Genomic DNA, 19001 nt, shown 5'->3' on the forward strand with positions numbered 1-19001 from the left:
TGCCATGCAGGCTCTTTCATTGCGGCTCTCAGGAATGACAGAGGATGCGATGGTTGGATGGCATCACTGCCTCAGTGGTGAGCAAGCTCCGGGAGATCGTGAAGGACGGGAAGCCTGGCGTGCTACAGCCCATGAGGTCGCAAAGAGTCAGATACAACTCAGCAACTGAACAGTTAGGACTCTCCAGTTGTGGTGTTAGGGCTCACTGCTAGCGGCACTCGGGCCTAGCTATTCTGTGGCAGGTGGGGTCTTAGTTCCCTGCCCAGGGATCGAACCTGTGTCCCCAAAACTGCAAGGTGGACCCTCAACCGCTAGACCACCAGGGAAGCTCCGTGAGTGTTCTTAACGGCATCTAGAATGGTGAGCCCCTTCCAGATTCTCAGTTGACTTTGTCCAGATCCATCAGAGGAATCACCGTCTATGGCAGCTAAAGCTTTATGAAATGCATTCCCTAAGTAATGACTTGAAAGTCTTCTTGATCCACGGGCTGCAGTATGGGTGCTGTGTTAGCAGGCATGACAACAGAATTCCTCTCGTACATCTCCATCAGGCTCTCAGGTAACCAGGTTTATGGGGGTTATCCCTGGTGAGGGAACTAAGATCCCGTGTGTCAGCTCATTTGTCAATGAGCAGCACTGATAGACTTGCTTGACATAGGGTTGCCTCCAACTTTCAACTTGTAAGTAACAGTATCTGTGAAGCACAATAAAGCAGAGGGCAATAAAACAAGTGTGCCCGTTAAGTAAATACATTCCACTTCCTTGAAGTCCTTTATGCAGATACGATGAAATATTTTCATGTGCATTACTGATCATTTCCTTGGTATATACTCCAAAAAGATACCAGGGTCTAAACATTTTTAAGATGCTTCACAACTCTTGCTAGAGGAGGGAGACATTTCACAGAGAGAAGTGTCAGCAAAAAATGAGGATTCTAGTATAGAAAACAGAACAAAACAAGCAAAAAACCCAGACACCTGCCCCTATGAAGAGAAGCAAATGGAGAAGGTGGGCGCTGAGGTTATGCGCAGAAGCTGTGTCCCCAAATGGACACACGCTCCAGGTTGGAGCCCCAGACACACACCCATACCCAGAACTTACCTGTTTTCGTAAGTGACAGCCGCCCCACTCATCTGCTTCCCCAGCTGTGTAAGGTCACTGTCCTCACTGACCCCCAAATGCCTTACCACCATCCTGAATAGCAAGCGGCGTGCAGGGCTAAAAGGGGAGGGGGGCAGCCCTCCCCCTGACATTCCTAATCCCCTTCTGCTCATGGGAAGGACCTGTCATGGAGTGGTCAGTTGGCCACTCCAGGGGTAAGAAAGACTTGGAAATTCCTGGCAACTACGTGTCAGACTCAAAGTTCTATTACTGTGGCAGAGATGAAGAATAAATATATGGGACACTCAGGTCTATTTCAGGAACAAAAACGAAAGTGTTAATGAAACAAAATCAAACAGATGATTCCTCACCATCGTTTTCCGGGCAGGAGGTGCTATCTCATATTCAGTGATCTTACCCCTTTCAGCATATAAAGACAAATGGATGAAGAATTATTAGATTAGAGGACTAAATCTCTTAAATGTTAAAGAGGAAGGGAGGGATTGTGCAATGAGGAAGGGATTACACTTTCTTGAAATGACATTTAAAAAGAAACAAAAATGCCTTCCTCTTCCTCTGAAAGCATTCTGACCACAAATTCACATCTTTTCACTTCTTTAACCCCAAATCCCCTCCCTTACAAGAGGCATACTGGGGGATCCCTTTCAGGAAAACCCACACACTCTGTGACAACAGAATAGCTTAGAAAACCACAGCAAGTTTATTCATTGGCAAGGTACATACAGAAAGCATTAAATGTTTGTGTTTCTAGGTGCCAGCATATGCTTTTGAAAATGTTTGAAGTCAATAACACCAACAGCATAATTAGATACCATATCTTCACCCAAGCGTGATTTATCAGCTTTAAAAAATATTTACCTAAAATTAAATATTTATATATGTACATGTGTGCATGTTCAGTGACTTTAGTCCTGCCCAGCTCTTCCTGACCCCATGGACTAGAGCCCGCCAGGCTCCTCTGTCCACAGGATTCTCCAAGGCAAGCAGGCTGGAGTGGGTTGTCATTTTCTCCTCCAGGGGATCTTTCTGACCCAGGGACCAAACTCGCATCTGTGGCTCCTGCATTGCAGATGGAATCTTTAACGCCGAGCCACTGAGGAAGCCCATACATGTACATATACTGTGCATAAATTACCTACAGTTCTTTTGAAAAATAATAAGAGATAGCTAATATAAACTTTATTAAAATTTAAGAGTCCATACCTGATAATGCCTTAAATTTTTCTGAGGAGATGTCTTCTTGAGCCATTCCCCTAAAGTAATTCACAGATTCAATCTATCTTAGAACTGGAAGGAATTTTAAGTAATCACATAGTTCACCCAATGCCTTAAGAAAAACAAAGAATTACTGTCACTTTTTAGATCAAGTTACATGATGTTAAGTGACTCACCCAAGGCCACAAGACTAGTAAGTTTCTGTTTTCTCAGCTATTTTTTTCCTTCTAGCCAAACAAATCTCAATACCAAATGCATGTACACTCATAAGACATTCAAGTGCAAGATAATTCATTGAGAAATCCCATTCCAGGATCCACTGTGCTTACTCAGTAGGATAAATGGCATCTGTCTAATAAAAACATATAGCAGTGTTACATTCAGCTTCTTGGCTTTGATTCTGATTAGTAAAACGCACCCCCTACACTGAGGACAAACAAGATGTACACTTCAGTATTAATGCATGACTGGATTGGCTCCGTTTAACGCATCAGTCGCTTCATTCATGTCCGACTCTTGCAAACCCATGGGCTGTAGCCCGCCAGGCTCCTCTGTCCATGGGATTCTCCAGGCAAGAATACAGGAGTGGGTTGCCATGCTCTCCTCCATGGGATCTTCCAGACCCAGGGAGTGAACCAGCGTCTTTAAAGTTTCCTGCATTGGTAGGTGGGCTCTTTACCACTAGCACCACCAGGGAAGCCCCTATTGCACCTAGCTCGGTGCAGACCACTCCTTCCATCCAAAGAAATGTTTTTGGAGGAAAGGAGAGGAATGTAAATCAGCAGAACAGAATCCAAGGACTCTCGGTGTGTTTGTAGTCAGAGCCTCTTGGGGTGGCCTCCCCTGCGTTTGACTTTGCAGAGCTAACCAAGAGGACTCGTTTAGGGGCCAGAAGCCTCAGACACAAGCCAGACATTTCTTGCTCAGAGTCCCCCACTCCGAGATGGGTTCTGACAGCTGGGACATGCATGCACGTTCTTCGGGACACAAGCCTGCAGAGACACGGCAGGTGCTGGGGGGACTTCCGTGGATCTGGACAAACTTCTCGGTCGCTTCTGTCCACCTTGCACTTTCTAGAGGAGACACACCTTGGAAGGACTTGGTGGGGGTGTAGTTTAAGAACGCGTTCCAAGCGAACGCTCATTATACTTGGCAGATGGAAGCCACATGGGTCCTTTGGTCAGGAGAACAACAGTTTAGGTAAAACTGAAATGTCCACTCTTCTGATACACAACACGCTTTACGCAACCGCACAACCAGTTGTGGGTTTAGATGGATCAAACAGCAGCAGGTTTAGTAAAATGTGTCACCTGGCCCGGAGTAACTACAATTAATTGCAATTATTTTGGATTACACTTAACACCATCTGGAGGACCTTTTCTCGTGACGGGCTGGCATCCACCACGTGGCAGCCGGGGTTCTCCATCCGCTGGTAGCACACTTCTACCCTGGAGACAGGCAGAATGAAAGAGTCAGCCCATGTGTTAACACAGCCCTTCGTGCAAATGTTGTTTTCCTACCGTAATACAAACAGCTTGAAGCCAGGTCCCCATCTGGCTGAGCTCACTCCCCCAACCCTAGGCAACTTGTTGTGCACAGGAAACATTTGACACATCTAGTTTAATAAATGAAAAATTAATAATATTTTATAGCTAACCTTTACTGAACGCCTAGTACTGCCAAGCCTTAGCATTCTGCATATTCTTCTCATTTTATACTCCAGAGTAACTTTAGGAGTAGAACCATTGTCATTTATCCCCATTTGGCAAAGAAAGGTGCAGACGCTCGAAGAGATTAAGTTTCCCAGTGGCAATTTTCTCAGGAGTCCGCACCCTGAGGGATTCTGCACAAGCCAGAGGTCCTTGGCATGCACACTGTCTTCACTTAGGACTCTTCTGCAATTGCACAGAATTCCACCTCCCCTTCTGGTGTTAACCAGCCTTTGTGTGTGCAGAATGCCCAGGGATGATCATGTGACCAAAACTCTAGAGCTTTGTGGTTAAAACGAGTACCCAGACTCAGTCATAAAAAGGAATGAAACAATGCCATCTGCAGTGACGTGGACGGATGGACCTAGAGACTATCACACTGAGCAAAGCAAGTCAGACAAGGAAAGACAAATATCATATATCACTTAAATGTCGGATCTTAAAAAAAAACAGTTCCAAGGAACCTATTTACAAAACAGAAAGAATCAGAGATGTGGAAAACAAACTTATGGTTAAGTAAGGAAGTAACTGTTAGTCGCTCAGTTGTGTCCGACTCTTTGCGACCCGATGGACTGCAGCCTGCCAGGCTCCTCCATCCCTGGGGATTCTCCAGGCAAGAATACTGGAGTGGGTTGCCAGGCCCTCCTCCAGAGGATCTTCGCAACCCAGGGATTGAACCCGGGTCTCTTATGTCTCCTGTGCTAGACATATCACTTAACGTTTTGAGCATCAGTTTTGGAAGCTGTAAAACATGGCTCATATTGTCCTTGCAAGGGTTACAGAGCATCAGAAATAAATGCCTGACACACAGGGATCCCCTAGCAGGTAAGACTCACGCTGTGATCATCAGACAGTGCTCATGCGCATCCTGTTACAACTGCCCAGAAAGGCGTGTTGTCTCACTCAGGTTCACCCTGCCGCCAGCACAGCCAGGACTAGGAGGAAGGTATACCCTGGCTACAGAACAACCTCGCTGGAGCCCCAGGGAGCTGTCCCAGGGGAAGGGGTGACTCTAACTAGGAGGATATTGCCTCGCTGGTTTGGAAAATGGGAGCCATGTCATCTCCTCCATTCTGCTGGAGTCAGTGCTATTTCTGGGTCATCATCACAGCCAGAGACCCCTGCCCCTCACATCACATCAGGACACCTACTTTTGACGAAATATGCTGTCGGTCTCCAGCTCAGCCTCCTCTCTGGTCTTCTCCATGCCTCGGCCCTCAATCCTCTGCATCCTCTCCTCAGGGCTCACAGTGAGCAGCAGGACCAGGTCGGGTTTGAGCAGGTCCCTGGGCCACTGGTATATAGGGTGATGGACAGGGGGCAGGTGCTGGAGGCCCCCACTCACCTCGGTGGCTATGGCATAGGTGGCCGTGCTGTGCCAGTACCTGAGAAGGAAAAGGGTAGTGAGTTCCCCGTCTGCAGAGGAAATCAAGGCAACACCTAGAAATCAGCCGCTGAGGATGTCAAACCAGGGATGGCTCTGCTGAACTTGTCCTAGTGCTGTACACATTAAAGAGATAAAACAAAATTCTATTTTTTAACATATTTATAACATGTAAAAATTAGTTAGAATCAGTAACCACAATAAGAATCTGGTGCACACTTCTCAGAGCTCCATTTTCTCAGCTGAAATTGCATGTGTGGCAAGACTACTCTGTTGCTTTGGCCCTGCAGGATGCTTTCTTTTTTGAAGGCATGATGGCAGAGGATGTAGATCTAGTTAGTTCAGTTCAGTTCAGTCCAGTCTTTCAGTCGTGTCTGACTCTTTGCAACCCCATGGACTGTAGCATGCCAGGCTTTCCTGTCCACCACCAACTCCCAGAGTTTGCTCAAACTCAAGTCCATTGAGTTGGTGATGCCATCCAACCATCTCATACTCTGTCATCCCCTTCTCCTCCCACCTTCAATCTTTCCCAGCATCAGGGTCTTTTAAAGTGAGTCAGTTCTTCACATCAGGTGGCCAAAGTATTGGAGCTTCAGCTTCAGCATCAGTCCTTCCAATGAATATTCAGGACTGATTTTCTTTAGGATGGACTGGTTGGATCTCCTTGCAGTCCAAGGGACTCTCAAGAGTCTTTTCCAACACCTCAGTTCAAAAGCACCAATTCTTCAGGGCTCAGTTTTCTTTATAGTCCAACTCTAACATCCATATATGACTACTGGAAAAACCATAGCTTTGACTAAATGGACCTTGGTCAGTAAGGTAATGTCTCTGCTTTTTAATATGCTGTCTAGGATGGTCATAACTTTTCTTCCAAGGAGCCAGCGTCTTTTAATTTCATGGCTGCAGTCACCATCTGCGGTGATTTTGGAGCCCAAGAAAATAAAGTCTGTCACTGTTTCTATTGTTTCAGTAGATTTGTTTGGTAGTCTGTTGGTATTTAATATTGTGTGCTGGTCAAATAAAAATCCACAGGCCCATTCAGTTCCTATGGTGTGTTAAAACAGAACCTGTTGAGAAGACACGGAAGCAACCTAAGTGTCCATCAACAGAGAAATGTATAAAGAAGGTGGGGGTCCATATACATGATGGAATATTACTCAGCCATGAAAAAGAATGAAATAATGTCATTTGCAGCAACATGGATAACCTAGAGATTATTATACTAAGTGACATAAGTCAGAGATAGACAAATGCGTATGATGTCACTTATTATGCAGCATCTAAAATATGACACAAATGAATCTAAGATACTGAAACAAACACAGAGAACAGACTAGTGATTGCCAAGGGGGGGAGGGGTAGCTGAGGGATGAATCGAGTGGGAGGTTGAGGTTAACAGATGTAAGTTATTATATACAGAATGGATAAACAACAAGGCCCAGCTATATAGCACAGAGAACTATATTCAACACCCTGTGATAAACCATAACAGAAAAGGGAATCTCACTCAGAGGAGACCCCAGACAGAATTCACTGTTCCTCCCTCTGGGTTCTCAACCCTTTCCTACTCAACTCTGTTGAAGGATTCATTCTAAGTCAGACCTAGCCATTTACAAGATCTTTTTTGTCTCCTCCATTAGAGAAATCATTTTTTAGTCATCTCTATATCCTAAAGCCTGAAACAAGTGTCTGGCACACAATAAGTATGTAATGAATAATGTTTTATTGGATATATGAAAGACTGCATTAGGATTAAACCAATCAATGCTAAAGAAAACCAACCCTGAGTATTCATTGGAAGGACTGATGCTGAAGCTGAAGCTCCAATACTTTGGCCACCTGATTTGAAGAGCTGACTCATTGGAAAAAGACCTTGATGCTGGGAAAGACTGAAGGCAGGAGGAGAAGGGGTCGGCAGAGGATGAGATTGGTTAGATAGCATCATCGACTCAATGGACATGAATTTCAGCAAACTCTGGGAGAAGGTGAAAGTGTTAGTCACTCAGTCATGTCCAACTCTTTGTGAACCCATGAACTGTAGCCCACCAGTCTCCTCTGTCCATGGAATTCTCCAGGCAAGAATACTGGAATAGGTAGCCATGCCCTCCTCCAGGGCATCTTCCCAACCTAGGGATTGAACCCAGGTCTCCTGCATTGCAGGCAGATTCTTTATGGTCTAAGACACCAAGGAAGCCAATGGGAGATAGTGAAGGACAGGGAAGTCTGGCAAGCTGCAGTCCATGGGGTGGCAGAGAGTCGAACACAACTTAAAAGACTGAAAAACAATAATTAGAATCATTTTATTAATTGGTATCCTTTACTACACTCTTGCCCTGTTTTTGTCATATTCCAATTTTAAGTGACAAAATGCAAAACTCCAAATCCAGTATCAAAGAACTACAAAAACATTTAAACCTTCACAAATATTTATGAAACAGTTAATAAACATCCCACTGTACAGAGGCCCCACGGCCCCATCCTTGTCTGGCCTTTCCACTCACTGCATGCAATGTTTTAAAATCCCAGACTGAAAAAAAAATTAAAAAATAAAAAAATTAAATCCCAGACTGTTAATCACTTTAGATCTGAACTACTTTACACAGTGCAAAGGACATGCTTGTCCTTTATCAAAGCTGTGTGTTGTTTTAATCTCTGCCACCTACTCGTTTTGTGGATATAGACGAGTCTTAAATTTCTTGTCTGGAAAATGAAAGTCATGAAAGCTTTGTTTTTTTCCCTATAGTTTTTACAAAAATATTCAAGTGCTTATAAAAAATGTAACACACTGTCATTATAAGAAAATATTTAATTCTTACTGGGCACCAGTTAAAACAAAAGCTGCATCATTTCGCATTACGACAACAATACCGAGAGTACTAAAAAGAATAAATGTAAAAAAATTAATTTGGGAGTTGATCAATTCTAATGTCATTCATCGTTCAGAGTCCCTTTCCACCTCCAAAAAGCATGGCCACTGTAGCTGCTGCATGCTTGAATTCTGCCTGGGGCCATTCATGTGTATCAATTTTGTTGCTGTTGTTTAGTTGCTAAGTCAGTCAGACTCTTTTCGACCCCATTAAGTCAGTCAGACTCTTTTCGACCCCATTAACTGTAGCTCGCCAGGTTCCTCTGTCCATGCGATTTCCCAGGCAAGAATACTGCAGTGAGTTGCTATTTCCTCCTCCAGGGGATCTTGACCAGGGATAGGACCCGTGTATCTTATGTCTCCTCCATTGGCAGGAGGATTCTTTACCTCTGAGACACTAGTGAAGCCCTGTGTATTGCTTACCAGACTCCTAATCACTTACAAACTTGTATTCTCACTTTTTCTACCAGACACATCTTGTCTCCCCAGCTGAATAAATCCACGCAGGTCCAGGTTTTCTCCTTCTTGGCAACAGAACTACAATTTGCACTGCATTTTGCACATTCTCCTAGTTCACCAAATTAAATACTCAGCTATGAATATAGAGGCTGATACCATCTAAATGTAAAAAGCCTTCTTTATTCTAGCAAAACCATCAGCAAGAATAGATTTTTAAAGGTAATAAGGGTGATTAAGTTGCCAACCTTAACCACAGTCACCATCAAAAATTACTCCATCTCCCTTATTTTTTCAGCTAGATGATGGTGTTGTCTAAAATGGATTTCGTTAAAATCTTTAAACATGAACAAAATCCACTCAGAGGACAAATAACTGCTCTTTTCTTCTCATCTGACAAGGTGATCTAGTATTATCTCTTTAAAGACCAAAATTGCAGACAATTCACAGACACAAAGAAGAAAAATCAGGGAAGAATGGGGGCCCTGTTTTGCAAAGCCAGAGTCCTCTCACTGACAACACTGCAGCTCATTTTAAATAATCACAGCCTCTGGCCATCAATTTCAGTCTCTTTATTATTTAGTTTTCTCCATTCCTGCCATCAGGGAAACCACATTAGTTCAAATCAGATGCAATTTGCTGACGTCTTATACATTGCTTATATAATAATGCTTTATATTTTAATAGCAATTTGTTGTTTTCAATGCATGTCCGCCTACATCAACTCATTGGATATTCATCACGAATCTTTTTTTTTTTTTTTTTCCCACTGGAGTAAAGTTGAGGAGATCAGTCCTGGGTGTTCATTGGAAGGACTGAAGCTGAAGCTGAAACTCCAGTACTTTGGCCACCTCATGCGAAGAGTTGATTCATTGGAAAAGACCCTGATGCTGGGAGGGATTAGGAGCAGGAGGAGAAGGGGACGACAGAGGATGAGATGGCTGGATGGCATCACCGACTCGATGGGCATGAGTTTGAGTCAACTCTGGGAGTTGGTGATGGACAGGGAGGCCTGGCGTGCTGCGATTCATGGGGTCGCAAAGAGTCGGACACGACTGAGCGACTGAACTGAACTGAGAGTTAGTTAACTATGCTATGTTAGTTTCAGGAGTACAGCAAGGTGATTCAGTTACATGTATCTATTCTTTTTCAAATTCTGGTCAGCAGGGAACAGATAAGGAATTAGGGTGTCAAGAACAAGCGTCTGCCTCCATGCAGGAGCCAGTGCTACTCGTCTGGGGACATCTCAGGAAATAATATGCTTCGTGGAGTCACACTTCATTAGGAAAAGCCTAGTCTTTCTCTGCAAGATAAAGGGGACTGTATCACAAAAAAGATATCAGTGCAGTAAATCCGGACACTTTAACAACAGGCTGAAAACATCCCACAGGTGATGAAGTCCCACAGTAGAAAGCAAAGCCTTTCCCTTCCTCTAGGACCCTTTGGGACTTGCCGACTCTGAAATAGCTATCTTGCCATCCCCACAGTCAAAAGTACCCACTGGTACTAGAGCTGAGACGACAGTGAAGGCCTGCTAACTAATTTCTACTGTTTTCATCTCTCCCCCTCAATCACCACCTCACACTTCATTCTCAATATACAGAGTGATCTCTTTATGAAATTTCAGATATGCAGGTATCTGTCTCTTTTGCATGGAGAAAGACATGTGAAGAGGTAGAAGTTCTATTTCCAGGTGTGGCAATTAGCTTTTATTTAAAATTGCAGTATAATTGCTTCAGAATACTATGCTAGCTTCTGCTGTACAAGGATGTGAATCAACTATATACATATATACACATATATCCCCTCCCTTTTGGACCTCTCCTGCGTCTCACCCCTCTAGGTCATCACAGGGCACCGAGCCGAGCTCCCTGAGCTATAACGCAGCTTCCCACTACGCATCCATTTTACACATGGTCGTGTTTACATGTACCTGTCAATCGCAATTTCCCAATTCCTCCCACCCCTCTTCCCCCACTTTTTGTCCACACGTCCGTTCTCTACATCTGCAGGCCCTGCAAATTGGGCCATCTGTACCATTTTTCTAGATGCACTAATATACAATATTTGTTTTTCTCTTTCTGACTTACTTCACTCTTTAGGCCCATCCACGTCTCTACAAATGACCCAATTCCATTCCTTTTCATGGCTAAGTAATACTCTATTGTATATATGTGCTCATCTTCTTTATCTTTATGGCATCACCGACTCAATAGACATTGAGTTTGAGCAAGCTCCGGGAGCTGGTGATGGGACAGGGAAGCCTGGCGTGCTGCAGTCCATGGGGTCGCAAAGAGTTGGACACGACTGAGCGACTGAACTGAACTGAACTTCTTTATCCATTCCTCTGTGGATGGACATTTGGGTCGCTTCCATATTCTGGCTATAGCTTTTAAATGACTAACGTTCCCACCAGGAACAGTGGAAAAGTTGGACTAGTTATAGTGGAAGACCAGCAATGCTAAATGTTGACCAAGATGTGAGTCGAAGGGAATTCTCGGACACCACTGTGGGGGGGGGAGGGTGCTGTGAAGTTTCAACCACTTCAGCACTTTTTTGTGGCACCTCCTCCAGGTGAGTACACCTAAGCCCCCTGCACCCTTGCAATCCCACTCCTGGGATTCTAGGCAACAGAGGCACACACGGGAAACTGAGGGCCGGCATCAGCTAGGTCCATTCAACTGTTACTTGCTTAATAAATAACAAACTGTAACCTGCCTTGACTGATCAAGCCTGATTTAACTGTTTTCACAAACCCCTGCATGTTCTATAAGCATCACTTAGCCTAAACAATAAGTAACAAGATCCTTCTCCACCCCTATTGATAGCATCTTGGTCCTAGGAGTCTTGAGATGTTTGCCCAAGCTGGAGTGGAGTCAGTGGTGTGCGATTCAAGCTCCAGGCTTTGGACTGGTTGGGACCACTGACCCTCCCAAGGTAGTGAGTGGTCAGCTACCTTTTGATGTCAGAAGGCCAAAAATGTCAACTATGTGGCCCTTCTCTGGACATGCTTGGTCATACCTGCACTGTATCATCACCTCACCTTTCCCCTACTTGCTATCACCTTTTCCCAGGCTCCCAACACCTCAAGACCACAAAGGCTTCCCTTGTGCTGGTAAAGAATCTGCCTGAAATGCGGGAGACCTGGGTTTGATCCCTGGGTTGGGAAGATCCCCTGGAGAAGGGAAAGGCTACCCACTCCAGTATTCTGGCCTGGCGAATTCCATGGACTATACAGTCCATGGGGTCGCAAAGAGTCGGACAGAACTGAGTGACCACTTCACTCACCACACCTCAGAGTACCATGCATCTTTATCCCATAAATATCTGAGCCCCTCGCTTTGGAGAAGGTGGACCTGAGATTCTCTCCCATCTCCTAGCTTGGTGACCTGGTGAATACAGTCTTTCTTTGCTGCAAACAGAGGCTCAGGGTTTGGCTTGGGGAGCTCTGGGCAAACCAACCAGGATTAGTAACACACGTGGGCAAACAAAGCTGTATGAAAGAATGGCTGTGGCAACAGCGACAAAGCTCACAGGTGGCATGAAGTCAGATGCAAATGGCACTCGAAGTCTATCTGCCTGTGTAGACTGTTCAAGAACAAGCAGAACAAATAAGATCCAGGGATGGATAATCAAGGCCATGTTCCCACCAGGGGAAGGACTGAAAAGGAAGGACTTACAGGGTGGAGTAAGGTTCTAAGTCACGACGTGGGTGCAGGTTGTCCTCGGCTGTGTTCACTTCTTGAAATTCCTTGAGGCTTCCATTTACAATTACCTCTCTTCCCTTAACACTTGTCAGACTTTAATGCAATCGCTCATCTTTCCAAAAATAAGAAACATTGCAGCAGGAACAGTAAGATGTACATGGGAGAAAAGCTTAGGATGAATTCAGCTGCTATCAAAGTCTTGTGGCCCTCCCTGTCAACTGTATCTCTCTCCTTCCCAGGGGACGGCACTCTCCTAAATTGAATGGTCAACACCTTTCCAGCCCTTTTGTCTTTAATTTTTAATGGGAGGATAATTGCCTTACCATGTTGTGTTGGTTTCAGACTACAACAGTGTGAATTAGCCATAAGTATTCACATTCCAGAACTTCCCGGATGGCAGAAGTGGTAAAGAACCCTCTTGCCAATGTAGGAGATGTAAGAGATGTGGGTCCTATCCCTGGGTCAGGAAGATCACACTGGAGGAGGGCATGGCAACCCACTCCAGTACTCTTGCCTGAAGAATCCCATGGACAGAGGAGCCTGGTGGACTACAGTCCACAAAGTTGCCAAGAGTCAGACATGACTGAAGCAACTTAGCATGCATGCATGCATGCACACGAATGTCCCCTCCCTCTTGAACTTTCCTCCCACCCTCCACCCTCCAGCCCTTTCTATGGTATTTTTTTCCTATTATTTTGCATGCAGTCTACTGAACATCTTTCTGTAACTTGATTTCTTTCATTTGAAATGATGGTTTTGTAACTTAGACACATCGACATATCGTACTCATGTACACAGCTACAGGACACACCAGTCTATAAATACGCCAGTATTTATTTACTTTCTTCTGCTGATGCCTATTGGTTTTTCAAGGTTTTCAGTATTATGAACAAAGCTGAAATAGACTCTCTTGGTACTTCTCCAGGAGATACAAGAATCTGCTCAAATCTTCCACTTTGCTACATCTTCTCAAATTGCTACCCACGTCACCAGGCAGGTACCCACTCCCACCAGCACCACACGTGTTTCTACTGATCCATAACATCTCCAGCTCAGACCTTTTCAATCAGGGCTCACTACCCCGATGAGAGGAAACTGGGACCTCATCGTCATTTTAATTCTCATTTCACCGATTCCTGGTGACTTTAACCCTAGTACGACTTGCTTGTTGTACCTGTTGTCTATTTTTGTGGCACTTTAAAAGCATTTTTTTTATTTATGGGAAGTTAAAATATAACTCACCCTATGTCACTCTTATTATATGAAACCTTCCCAAGGCTCCCCTTTGCACTCAGAATAAAATCCACACACTTTATCACAGCCACAGACACTGCTGATCTGTCTGGTTTTTTATCCATCCAGATAGCAGACACTTGTCCAGAAGTTCTCCTGGCCTGTTTCCAGCCCTGGAACATGGTCCCTTCTTCCTGTCTCTACACTTTGCTCTTGCATCCCCCTCCAGCAAAGTTTTTACTCCACAATTTTCCACGTCTGTCTTTCCAGGGTCACTCACAGCTCAGGCCAATGGCACCTCCTCACACAGGCCTTACTAAGCCACATCTAGCGGGGGGTCAGCCCTCCTCCACCACACGACCTTGCACTCTCTTCTCACAGTACTTACCATTTTCTGATTATTATCTTACACATCCACGTGCTGGACTGTCATCTTCTCCTTCAGCACAATGTCTGCTCCATGAAAGCAAGGCATTTTCTAGCTCATTCCCCACCGAATCCCCTAAATCAAGAAGTCTTTGGCAAAGAGTAAACACCCAATATATGTTTGGTGAACAAACCAATAAGCAAATGAGTCACTGAAAGCTCGACTTGTGAAGTAGGGACCTTTGTTAATATTCCCAACATGGCATTTCCAGCATTCTCACTTTGGCAAGCTACTTAACTTTTCTAAGACCTGTGTTTCTCATTAGCAGTTTCAGTATCCAAGTAGGAGTAATTGTTCCAGAGTTTAGGATAGTCTGTGGAATGTTCTTGGCAAAATGCCAGCCAATGGTATAGGCTAATAAATCATAGACATTATTCCTACTATTATCATAATATAGTTTGGCTTAAACACAATTGCATATACATATGTACACTACACGGACACACAGACACACACACACACACACACACATACATTAGGAAAAAAATGCCAAATTCAAGGCAACATTACAAATACCTGTCGACAATCACAGGAGATTTGGTAGATTCTTTAGCTATTTCAGAAGCCACAATATAATTGCCCAGAGAGTAAAAAGCTCTTCTAATGATAGTTGGTTCATCATCAAAGATTTTCCTCCACTGGCTGATGCAAGAGGGTGGTGACTTCAAGAGAACAGCCTTGAGTGAATCTGAAACTGACTGGGTCACAGTGGTTTTACCTGCAGGTCACATACAAAATACAGCAGATCTTAACCAAGGCCACGGTATCTCTCCCCAAAGTTAACAGCAACTCAGAAAGAGCAAAGACAATTTTTCTACCTATAAAACTTAGGAGTGGATTAAATAATATGATTCTTTATTTTTTTTAAAAATTGCTGACCCTTAGGAACTTGGGATTCCTCTACTGGTGTTAACAGAATCCATCTGACCTCTGTCCTAAGTCACTTCAGTTGTGTCTGGCTCTAGAGACCCCACAGACTGTAGCCCGCCAGGCTCCTCTGACTATGGCATTTTCTAGGCAAGAACACCTGGGTGGGTTCGATTCAGGGGATCTTACTGACCCAAGGATTGAACCCATGTCTCTCATGTCTCCTGCATTGGCAGGTGGGTCCTTTACCACTAGCGTCACCTGGGAAGTGCTATTAATAGAATGTATGTTGTGTTCAGTTGCTCAGCCATGTCCAACTCTTTTCAACCCCATGGACTGTAGCCCGCCAGGCTCCTCTGACCACAGGGATTCTCCAGGCCAGAATACTGGAGTGGGTAGCCTTTCCCTCCTCCAGGGCATCTTCCCCACCCAGGGATGGAACCCAGGTCTCCTGCATTGCAGGCAAATTCTTTACAGTCTGAGCCAAAACAAAATGGTCACCTCACTGGTTTACAAACTAATGAGAAACTCTGGCATCAGCTCCCAGGCCCTCATTCCCCTCCTCAGTCAGGGGACACAGAAAGAGATAGCCTCCCACGGAGCCTCACAACACTGGCTCTCCCGGGTCTGCCCTGCCCTTGGGCCACCCTCCTCCTGCTGCTGTGTTCTGGGCCAAGTGTGGGCACATCTCTTGCATTCTGACGCCTGTGTGGCAGCTTTGAAGTCTTCTCCCCTCCACTCCCTAGTTTTCCCAAACTTTGCTCCCGCGGTTCCTGGCCGCACTGGGCCACTCCAAGACTCCAACTGCCTGCACGCTGCCATTTCTTGTCTGGAGGATCTCTCCCACCTTCCTCACCCGACCAGCGCCTGTCCTGCTAAAAATCCAATCCAGGGATCCACCCCTCCAAGCTCTGCCAGACCATGACCCACCCCTCCTCTCCCACACCAAGGGGGTTGCATTCCCCTGTGTTCACCGGGGCACCCGAGGCTCAGCTCCCCTGGAAGTTATCCATATTTCATCCCAAGCCAGCTTCACTCCGTCCCTGGCACACAACAGAGGCTCACAGGAGGCTTATGAGTTGAACCCTCAATAAGTTTTGCTTGCTGAGACCTGTCTATTTCTGCAACTGATCTGTTAATCTCACTGCCTAGTACCAGCAGGTGACATCTTCTTACCTGTGGCATCCAGGCCCTCAATGACAATAACGGGGAACCTTCCTTTCTGGACCTGCTCTGGGCACTGGTCCACCAGGTCGAGCACTGCCTGGGCTTCAGGAATGAAGGACGTGCACTGGAAAGCAATATCCACACGTCAGCAGCGGGGCCACGGGGCCGGGGCAGCAGCTACGTCTAACTGCTGAGAAGACTGCCCGGGGCAGATAAGGCAGAGTTGTGTTTGGCACTATGCCAAAGTGCAAAGCATTTTGAACCTCAGAAAGGGCAGGATCGGTTTATTTTATGATGCAGTGGAGGCTCAAACAGGCAGTAAGTGTCGGGACCACTCGGCCTGGAATTCTCACGGACCAGCCTCCCCCAGAGGAGGAAGGACGGGAGAGATGCCTGACTGCAGAGCAGCGTCTCGCGGTGGCAGTGGACCATGGACCCTGGGTCACAAACATGTGGAATCAGCACCACTGGAGGCTTCAAGGAAAGCAGTCAGCACCCTGTCTGGTCCTGAGCGCTCAAGGGCTCAGCAGAGTGCCAACTGCTGCGGGTCTCTGGGCTTCAAGGTTCTGACCTGTTCCTGACCTCACTGTGTACTCAGCATCTCTAACAGAGAGGCCCAGGCGTGTTCTTTTCTTATGTGCTTTCTCTGAGCAAGGCAATATTCTAAGTGCGTTGGGAGTATCAACTTGGCCCCTCTTCAAGACAACTCTACGAGAGCGCTATTGTTATTAACCCCATCTACAGATTAGGGAAACCAAGGCAAAGAAACGCTTAAGAAATTCATTGAAAGTGACACAGGTCATAAATACCAGTGCCTGCTAAGTTGCTTCAGTCGTGCCCAACTCTGCGACCCTGTGGACTGTAGCCGGTCAGGCTCCCCTGTCCATGGGATTCTCCAGGCAAGAATACTGGAGTGGGTTGCCAAGCCCTCCTCCAGGGAATCTTCCCAACCCAGGGATCCAATCGGAGTCTCTCAAGTCTCCTGCATTGGCAGGTGAGTTCTTTACCAGCAGCACCACCTGGGAAGCTCAATAAATACCAGCGTCTGGATCCAAACCCAGGTTTTGCAATTGTAAGCGCTCAGAAATAATCCCGAGTTCCTAAAATGTATCTAAGATACAAGAGTCCAGCCTCAGTACCTGCCTATAGGCTGCGGCCAGAATGTCAGCCATCCCGCACCAAGCACCTCTGATTCTTTGTCCTAACACCGCGAGGCAGGTGTGTTACACACGAAATAAGTAGCTGCCAGCAAGCAGGCGGGCACCACTGAAGTCTAACTTTCTCCAACCCCCAAACTCAAGCCTTCTTCTCTACACTCCGACCTCCTAGAACCTGATAACTGCTTCTGAGATGGCACAGCTCTTGCGCACAGCCAGCCGCCTCTCCCCTCCCCTCCCGGGCACCCCACGGCTCCTGCTTAGATGTCAGCTTCCCACTGACATCCAGTTGGGTTGGGGGTCCTGGCGGGCAAGAATCCGGAACGACCCCCGGGTCTAAACAGCGGCTGGCACAGCGGCTGCCTTCACCACCCTATCTGCTAACAGGAGTAAAGAGGCAGAAGAGGTCGGGACAGGCCAGCCCCCGCCCCGGGAGAGCCCACTGCCTCCACGTCCCTGCTGCGGGGGGTCCCTGAGCGCTGGGAAGGGACCTGACTTCTTACCGCCTCCAAGACGGCGCGGGCGGCCTCCCGGTGCGGGAAGACCCCGGCGCTGGGCAGGTCGGGCACCACCGGGTGTAGCTTGGGCTCCGGCGCGGGCCCCACGCGCTCGCCGCCCAGCTGCCGCCAGCCCCGGCCGTCCCGCCGCTCCCAGGGGCGCCGCCACAGCTGGCAGAGCGGGTCGCCGGAGAACTCGGCCAGGCGCGGGCGCGGGGCCTCGGGGCAGGCGTCCAGCAGCGCCAGCAGCGCTTGCCGGGTGTCGGGGCTGTCGCGGGGGTCGCGGAGCAGGAAGCCGTGCTGCAGGGCCCCGGCGCCGCCGTCCGGGCGGTAGCCCAGCAGCCGGCGTAGCTCGCACCGCTGGAAGGGGCCGCGCCGCAGCTGCTGCCGCAGGTGCTGATGAAGCCGGGCCGCGCGCACCCGGGCCCCCGCGCCCCCAGTCCCCGGCACGCTCAGCGAGTAGCTGCGGCCCGGGGGGCCCAGGAGCGCGGCCACGCGGGGGTCGGGGCGCGCGCCCGGGGCCTGCTCGCCCACCGCGAAGTGCGCCAGGGTGCAGCCCGGCAGCTCCAGCGCGAAGCAGCGCGGCGGCTCCATGGCCAGAGCGCAGGCCCCGCGCCGCCGGCTCGAGAGGCGCGCGAGCAATCGCCGCGCGCGCGGGTGGCGGCCGAAGGCCATGGGCGCCTCCCGGTGCCGCCCCGCACGCTGGGGAAACGAAACCGGGGACCGGCGGGCGGCACCGCGGGGGAAGCGAAAGCGAAGCGGCGCCGGGAAGTGGGCGGGGCCCGGGATGGGGCGACTTCCCCGGTCTCGCCTCCGCCTCCGTCCGACCGCGAGGGCGCGCCGCAAGCAGACCGCCTCCCGGAGGGGCCGGAGGGGCAACCGCAGTGGCCGGGGCGCCGGGCCGCCTCTGATCGGGACCCACGATGGGAGGCGGGCCGGTGGCCCTAGGCCCCCGATTGAATAATTCCTCCTCTGTTGCTTGTGCCCGGGTACGGGACGCGCGCGCGCGCGCGTGTGTGTGTTTCCATCGGGGTCCCCCCCGAACCCCGCGCCACCACGCTCACCGGCTCTTCCCCGTCCGGCTGCAGCGCCGACGCCTCCCCCGGGCTCGCCCCGCAGACCCGGCGACGGCTCCGGACCCAGCGCGGCGCTCCGACCGCCTTCCCCAGCCGCGCCCGCGCCCAGACTCCGGTGC

At 48.0% G+C, this 19001-nt stretch overlaps 1 protein-coding gene across 1 annotated transcript; it reads right to left on the reverse strand.

The window, feature by feature from the left end:
- Positions 1-1798: 1798 nt before the first annotated feature.
- Positions 1799-18853, reverse strand: CMPK2 (cytidine/uridine monophosphate kinase 2). Its single transcript, XM_043917055.1, has 5 exons — positions 17813-18853; positions 16162-16276; positions 14635-14836; positions 5197-5430; positions 1799-3784 (listed from the first exon to the last, which is right to left on the reverse strand). Exons 1-5 carry the CDS (start codon positions 18479-18481, stop codon positions 3667-3669), a joined length of 1338 nt encoding a protein of 445 aa, XP_043772990.1. The 5' UTR covers positions 18482-18853; the 3' UTR covers positions 1799-3666.
- Positions 18854-19001: the final 148 nt, after the last annotated feature.

The sequence above is a fragment of the Cervus elaphus genome, chromosome 11, assembly GCF_910594005.1.
Source record: "Cervus elaphus chromosome 11, mCerEla1.1, whole genome shotgun sequence".
In the NCBI taxonomy this organism is placed as follows: Eukaryota; Metazoa; Chordata; class Mammalia; order Artiodactyla; family Cervidae; genus Cervus; species Cervus elaphus.

What these genes read in the sequence shown, in the direction of transcription:
- CMPK2 (XM_043917055.1), bottom strand. Translation starts at nt 18,481, where the DNA reads ATGGCCTTCGGCCGCCACCCGCGCGCGCGGCGATTGCTCGCGCGCCTC. An exon ending in CCCGCGCCGTCTTGGAGGCG is followed by an intron (nt 16,277 to 17,812) that starts GTAAGAAGTCAG and finishes ATTGCTTTCCAG; the next exon opens with TGCACGTCCTTCATTCCTGA. An exon ending in TCTCCTGTGATTGTCGACAG is followed by an intron (nt 5,431 to 14,634) that starts GTATTTGTAATG and finishes TTTCCTTCTCAG; the next exon opens with GTACTGGCACAGCACGGCCA.